This window comes from Priapulus caudatus, unplaced genomic scaffold (assembly GCF_000485595.1).
Source record: "Priapulus caudatus unplaced genomic scaffold, Priapulus_caudatus-5.0.1 Scaffold2007, whole genome shotgun sequence".
Classification (NCBI taxonomy): Eukaryota; Metazoa; Priapulida; class Priapulimorpha; order Priapulimorphida; family Priapulidae; genus Priapulus; species Priapulus caudatus.
The window spans coordinates 18,706-26,404 of NW_014579068.1; the positions used below are offsets into that span (position 1 = coordinate 18,706).

Below are 7,699 nucleotides of genomic sequence, written 5' to 3' on the forward strand. Positions count from 1 at the left end.
GTTTGCGAAGACAGTATGCCATTATCTCTGGTCGGCATTTTAGGTAGCGAACTGAACGTTCGTCCTTAAACTTGGCTGGTAAAGTTTCAAGAGAGCCAGAAGGTATGTTCAAGGTGGCTTTCAGTTCGATGACGGTAGGATTCAGCAGAACATCAGGCCGGAAAGCAGCATGGGTGATGCAGATGGTGTCAAGAATGTGTTGTGCTAAGTTCCGATTCTTATTGCAGATGATGTGCGCCATCATGCGGCTGAGTGACAACTCTGTTTGAGGCCATGAGGCTGTGGAACGTCGGACAAGGTCTGCTGGGTAGAGTTCCAGACCGAGGGGGCAGATGGTGTTCTTAGAGGGGCGCACCTAACGGTAATTAGACAGCAGAGGACTATGATGAGCAGGCTCGATTACTGGCGTCATTATACTATTGCGCCAAGATACCAGGGCGGATAGTAGGGCGCTGCGTGCCGATACTGCACTGCGTTGCGAAGAGGAACAGGAAAAGGCACCCAGGGCAAGGCACTTCTGAGGTAGGACACCTGCGTGCTTCTTTGAGAGGAATTCCCATAGATATTATGCCTTTGGAGCAGACTAGACGGGGAGAGTGGACTATCAGCGACCAAACCAAGGCCCCAGAAGGGATCTGCAAAAGCTCCAGTTCCAGCCTCATCATCCTCGTCTGACAGCGAGGTTCTGATCGATGACAACGGAGGAGTGCGAAGAAGCAAAGAAGGATTGAGAGAGGGTCCACTTGAAGGTGGGAGGATGTGTCTCCGTGGATGGGAGGCCACCTGTGGTTGTAGTTAACCAGAGGATGTTCTCCTGGTGAGCGCCAGCCTGGTCTGTGGTGGTTAAAAGGATGATCACCTTGGGTGGTGGGGAGCGGTCTATACTTGATCTTGGGTATCATGTGAATTTAATGGTTAGCATTTTAACTACACACTATTCCCATTGTATGTCAAGTTGCTCAGTATGGAAATATTCTATAAGTCGTTTTTTAGTTCAATATAAATGCGAATATTTTACGTGGAACTGAGATGCAGGTATAAAATATTATACTTTTGGAGAGAATTATTGTTATGATGGATATGAGTTTACTCATGTGTCTTTGTATATTGCCTTCGCTGTACAGGCCATATTTATATCAGTATTAAAGGGGCATTGTCATCTCCCGGAAATAGATATATATGAGATGATATAGCTTTCATTACGTCTTCCCCACCTGAGGACAGGTCGTGTTTTAACGAAGGCGCAGTGTGGATTTCGGGCTTGCCGATGTGTTATTTGGAAGAAAGAAGTTATTCACGCATGTTCATAATAAAGCGCTGCCCATCTTTGGTTGTGCATTAAATCCGGTAATTCCAGTTGTTAACTTAGAATCTGCCTGCTACATTCATTTTCTATTTTATAATTGTATTATACTTAATAAATATATGACGAGTTAAGGGAGTAACAAAGAGAATTATACTTTTATAATAGACCGTTCCTATTTAATTGTATTTGTAAAGAGGAACTATTTGGTCGCCGCTAATTAGTAAAGTAAATGCGAGTCGACTGTGTTGTCATGTGACGTAAGATAGTGTATGTAGTTCTAGGGCCGGGAGCGGGGGGCGGTGGTGTGTTCACTGGCGCGATGGACTGTTACTGTATAAAAGCCAGCCGAACGAGGGAGAGAGAACTCAGTTGTGGTCGCGAAGCAACCGAAGGGTGTAAGCCACTTCTCTTGATGGACTAGGAGTAGCATCCTCTGCCTGGATCTGGAGATTGGTGTCGATTCTCCTGTACACGTCCGGTTGGGAGAGAGAGTTGAGATCGCTAAAATATAGAGTTCTACGGGATAGCCAGCCAGGTTGCGTGTGGCTTAGTCAGGTTGTTTGTTACTGGAGGTATAGTTTCGCAGTAAGAGCCTCTGGTTCTCCTGAGGGCTGGAGACCGATGGTGCGCTGGGACTGAGGACTCCTTGCTTGTATGGTGCACTGGTACTAGGGAGCGGGTGCTGGAGCGAGTGATAGGCTCCAGTGATAGTCCGAGTGACGGCTCCAGATACTAGCCTCAGTGCGGCTCCAGGACGGCCTCAGTGACGGCTCCAGTGCGAGCTCCAGCGTTAGATTCTGTCGTTGATACTCATATATACTTATATATATATAGCCTATTAATACTGAGAGAGATACTGCGGAAGTTGTCTCCTATTGCGCTGCTCGGTGCTACATCCTATGTACTTGAACGTTACATAGGGTTCGTGTATTATTAATTTTTGCATACCGATATAGTCGTACGACTTGGATATGTATTATTATGCTTATCATAATAAATGTGATAACTACATACTTCTGGAGTTGGGATACATGGTATTGTTGGTTGGTTCTCACTTGTACGCTGGCACCGTCCGCAGGTCGTTACCGGTCGATAGTTAGACCCAAGGTTAAATAGGTAGGCGCAGCGCCTAAAGATCTGAGGGGAACAATTTCGAAGATATTCCGTGGGTAGGCTCGGGACAGCCACTCTGCAGGTGTCATTCTCGACGCCCCTGCAACCTACCATTCTGCCGGGACTCGCCCGTAGGAGCGGTGCGCTACATACGTCCCGTTAGTCCGACACGAGGTGTGTTTATGCAAACGCGTGGTTGTTCGTGATATAGACATGGCGTTATGATTAGCTAGTTGTGGATATACAAATGGATTGTCGATATGAGTATTTTAATCGCTTTTTGTTTTCTTATATTTTGTTACCAGCAACGAAACGATTGGGCTGCCGCCCTAATTATCGACGTTCTTTGATAGCACAACGGTAGGTCTTCGCTGCCGCCATATTGACCGGAGCGTAGGCTGCGAGGTAGCGAGGGACTATTAACGACCTATCAGCACAAATACGCGAACACCAAACAATGTGACGTGGCCGACTGGCTCTAAGTTTAACAATCAGCGTTGCCGGGGGGGCGTTTAGGGTAGAGGCCAAGTGGCGTATATTACGATGACTGAAACGCTTCGCTTGTTACGAGCGAGCATCGGGGTACGCACATATCGAACGCACCTCTGCATTTACGTACGAGCATGCGACAAAGCGTTGACGAGCATAGCCGCTGAAGACCATGATTGGTCCTGCGAGCCGGTCATCGACCGTTGTCCAGAAAGGCTGAAATGAACCGAAACTACGAGGTCACCGTGCAGGACATCCTGGTAAGAAAAAATATTTGCTACCTATTTTTCCCTAGTCTACATCATCGTCATCACTGCTTGCTACCTTAAAACAAACATATCTCTAAGTAGGACAGTAGCCTCTAGGATTTACTGCATACAACTGTACTTACTGTATAACAGTATCGTTATACCCACACGTATTTTGCTTACCAGAATCCCTATTTAATTGTTATAATTAATTACACATCAACGCTACCGAAAATTTAAACACGGCGCCATGATACCCGCGACCGTGCTGCTACCCTGAAAAAAGATTGCATATGTTGACCATTTATTTTGCTCGTTATTACTGACGAAGTGGCTATCACAAAAGTGCAAATTATATTTATACTAAATGCTTATTTTTTTTTTTTTTTTTAACCAAACGATTAATTATTTTAGGGCAAATTTAATCCAATATTATAACTGAAACTATATGTCGTTTTATTAAAAAGGGGCGAAAAAAAAGATTACAATCTTTTGCTTTTAAATGAATAATAAGAACACCTCGGTCTGTAGACCTTGCTGGAAAGTGGATTTTGCGCAACTTATTCAGATTCGTGCGCTTTGAGTGGGCCGCCACCGTTCGTTGGAATCAAACTGTAGCCGTTAGTTTTTCTAAACATTAAAAAAACATTTCATAATTGGGTGATTAACCATTGAAACTTTTTATGTAGCGTAATTTATCACCTAAATTAAGCTGAAAATAACCCATAGAACCTAGATAAACACTCACTTTCTAAGCCACATGCATGTACTATGCGTTATGCGCGAGGTAGCGTGCAAAAGCGATTCATGATGCAGCTGTTCGTTGTTTTGCGTTTTCTGGTCGTTTCTTTGCCCTACGGTAATGCCGATAGTTTAATTGGCCGTATCTTTCCCAATAAAATTGTTTACTATGAGCAGAATTTTTAGTGAAGTCAACGCCGAGTCACAAAAAAATATTGTCAACCCGTTTTTTAAACGTTTATTAACTGCGTACGCAGATCGCTTATTAAACACGATATGAATTGCGATAGATATCTTATTGAACGCTAGCTGGCGTAGAAGCATGCGGCTAATTAAACCGGCGTGCCCCACGCGAGCCCAAATATAAAAAATAATAGCACATCAAGTGATGCCAGAATATCCAGCTATTGATACCCGGTCCTGTGACCTTCCGACCTGGCCTTGAAACAAGATAGATGAGTCAGTATATAATTGAAAGGAGAGAACAAGGCAGACAGTAAGACAGATCGATGCGGAGAGACGGGACGGACAGAGAACCAGGGGCCCGTTGTCAGAAACAAAATTAGTCTTAACATTAACTTCCACTCGTAAACCGTTGACAGAAATCGCAAAGTTACGAGAATTAAAAATCCTCGAAAATATCCTCTTAACATTACGAGGGCCCAGCCCCTCTTGTAACATTAATATTAAGTTGAAAATAACACATTTACACTACGAATTACAATTATAGTGATATTATATTTTATAATAATGAATAAAAATGTGTGTTTTTCTTGAAAACACGTCAAAATCATTAATTATCTACCGATCATAAAACAAAACAAAACATTTACAAATGGCGTATGGCATTTGTTTTCTTGTTTGAAATGTTTGCCACGCTTGCCACAACTCTCGCGTCTCGTGTTACAGTGGGAAAATTTGTCTTGTTGTTCAGAAAAAATTCATGACCGCGTCGTTTTTCATCCAATACTATTTATATGTGGTTAGCCAGTTGGTTAGTGTTAATGTTAGCCATTAGTTATATGAATTTAAATTTTGTGATTGATTCTCATCCAATCAGCAGCCTTGTGATGAAGTTCCTGTTATCGTAAGTTTTCTAATAGCTGCGATGTGTTTCTGTCAACGCTCTCTCGTAACATTAACATTAGTCGTAAGTGTTATCTTAGCATTAACATTAGCATTAACTTTACGATGTTTTCTGACAACAGCCCTAAGGAACGGAAGTCAAGATATAGTTCTAGTAGGGTCTGTAGCTGAGGCGGCATTATATATATATTTAGTATATATATATATATATATATATATATATATATATATATATATATGTCTATATAAGTTTGCAAATAAAGTCACTATCGTTATATATCGTATCTAACATGTCTCACTCTACATCTCTACGACTGCTGCAAGCTCTCGTGCACGTTGCATACTACGGCAAGTGCTAGTATCTCTACTCTGCCACGATTCTACAAGATCATGAAGCTATCAACCTTTAAAACCCCAGTACAACAATATTATAGACTGATATAGACTGAGATATATGTCTTATAGAGTGGTATAGACTGTGATATATATCTTGTAGACTTATTCCAAAGGTCCGCATTGATTTCCTATATGCTCGCGTCTGTGTTTAATAGGACTGGGAAGCTGACTATGGCCGCATCCCAGATGGAGCCGTGCTTTTGCTGAACACAGGCTGGCACCGACGCTGGCCAAATGAAGTGGATTACCTCGGCACGACACCGGACGAAAATAATCCCTTTAAGTCCGACTATAGTTGGCCGGGGCTCTCCGAGCATGCGGCTCAATGGTTGGTGGACAGCAGGAGCATTAGCGTCTATGGTGTTGACTGCGTGGGAATCGACCCCGGAGCCGCGTCGACGTTTCCCGTGCACAAGATCTTCCTGAGTCCCGAACACGAGATCCCGTCCCTTGAGAACGTCGCCAACCTGGATGCGATGCCGCCGACGGGCACGAGAATCTACGCTATCCCGATGAACATCCGTGGCGGCACTGGCGCCCCCACGCGGCTGTTCGCTGTGGTAAACGGCGCGCAGCGCCACCTGTCAGTGTTTGAGTTGGTGGCCGCTGTTGTGCTCATCGCCACACAATGTCTGTTCTAGTAAAGCCATCTAAGTAATCGCGGGGCCTGTTACCATATACAGCTGCTGTACGGCTCATTTACTAATGATACTATTATTTTAGTCGTAGAATTTTCCATACATAACTGTTTTTATCGATGAGACAGATAGTCCGCAAAAATAGTCCAATAATATATATATATATTTAATTTATATAATGTATTAATTATGTGTTCTATACAAAATTTTAAAAACGGGTGTCATCTTGATTGATCATTTTAAATTTTTTTCAAATTTCCCATTTAAAATGGTATAAATGGTAAATAAACCCAGAGTGAAGTTACTACCAAAGTCTCAATGTTGTGTACTGTCTAACGCTTAATAATTCTAGATAAATGTGGCGCAAATGCTTCTGTAGAAACATAACATTGGTAGTAATAATTATTACAAGTCGTGTGTATTAATCGTCACTGTATCATTTAAACGACCCAATGGCCTGTTAGTAAACTCACTCGCTAGCAAACCCACACAAGGTAAATGCCAGACTTAGTTTGCAAAAAATGCGCGATCTAGGGTTACGAGCTCTCAGCCAGTCTCTGCTTAGCCCCTAACTCCGCCTTCTGGTGATTGATAATGACCGCCTTGCGTGCTGTTTTGACGGTTATAGCTCGCAGCACATGTTGCTATATTAGGCAATGCCTTGCGGGCGCACAGACGCGAATCAACGTTATTTTAACGCCAATACCTTTGCGTACTCGTATCACGTGCAAATGGCAGCCTCTATGTGTCTGAGAGCACTTCAATGCAATGCTCGAGTCAAAATAATATGAGTTTGCCTAAAATTATTTGCAATATCTTACGATTAATGTGTAGATAGCATATATTCAATATATAGTATTGGAGCGAGTTGGATTCTATGGGCATTGTTTTTTAATGTAAAAACAGTGTCGCAAAGCTATACGTTGTGCATATCAAACCGACATTTTTTCTTATTGAGTGCTTTCCATTATATAAAGGCAGATGCATGCCAATCAGAAAGTACATAAATAGCTTGCATTTCAGTAAACGGGAGTTGTTCGACATGTTGCATGTTTGGAGATGTTAGATTAATAAATGTTAAGTAATAGTTGTTAATGCTTATGTGTTTTTGCTGGTGGCCAATCGCATACAACAATAAGCATTAACAACCTTTACTTATAGGTGCGTTTATATGCACATATATGCCACGTATCTAATACATATGTATAATTTTAATATGTATTCTAAGCCATACTCTTTATTCTAAATATCACTGATAACTGCCACGGCACGCATAGTATTGTGAACATGTTCTTATTTATATTACTCGATTTTGTCATGTATCTAAATACAAAATAAAAAGGAAAAAAGTTTCCAAAAATTTAGCTAAACTTCAGCGGCGTATATATTGTGTTAATTAGACGGGTTGTTGATTAAGCACGCACTTATCTGTTAGATTTAACATAATTGATTATACTCGTTTGATTTTGGACGTTTTTAGTGTTGAGGTAACTCGGACACGAAATGTACATTAAATGCAGTAAGCCCCGCGTGCTTCAATTTGAACAGCCACGCGAAACGAGACACCCTCACTTGCCTCTCGTCTCTCTCTCTCTTCCTCTCACACATACACACACACACACACACACACACACACACACACACACACACACACACACACACACACACACACACACACACAC

General features: G+C 42.1%; 1 protein-coding gene across 2 annotated transcripts in view; it reads left to right on the forward strand.

Annotated features, from left to right (window-relative positions):
• Nucleotides 1–7,381, forward strand: part of LOC106818068 (kynurenine formamidase-like) — an 8,926-nt gene extending 1,545 nt beyond the window's left edge. The window contains exons 1-2 of one of the 2 annotated variants that reach the window (XM_014822791.1): nt 3,119–3,168; nt 5,535–7,381. In XM_014822791.1, the coding sequence (XP_014678277.1) occupies nt 3,130–3,168; nt 5,535–6,020 (525 nt within the window). In that variant the 5' untranslated portion in view covers nt 3,119–3,129 and the 3' untranslated portion in view covers nt 6,021–7,381. Of the gene's footprint in view, nt 1–3,118; nt 3,169–5,534 lie in introns of those variants that run through there. The other variant, XM_014822790.1, reaches the window with a different exon arrangement.
• The last annotated feature ends 318 nt before the right edge of the window (nt 7,382–7,699 follow it).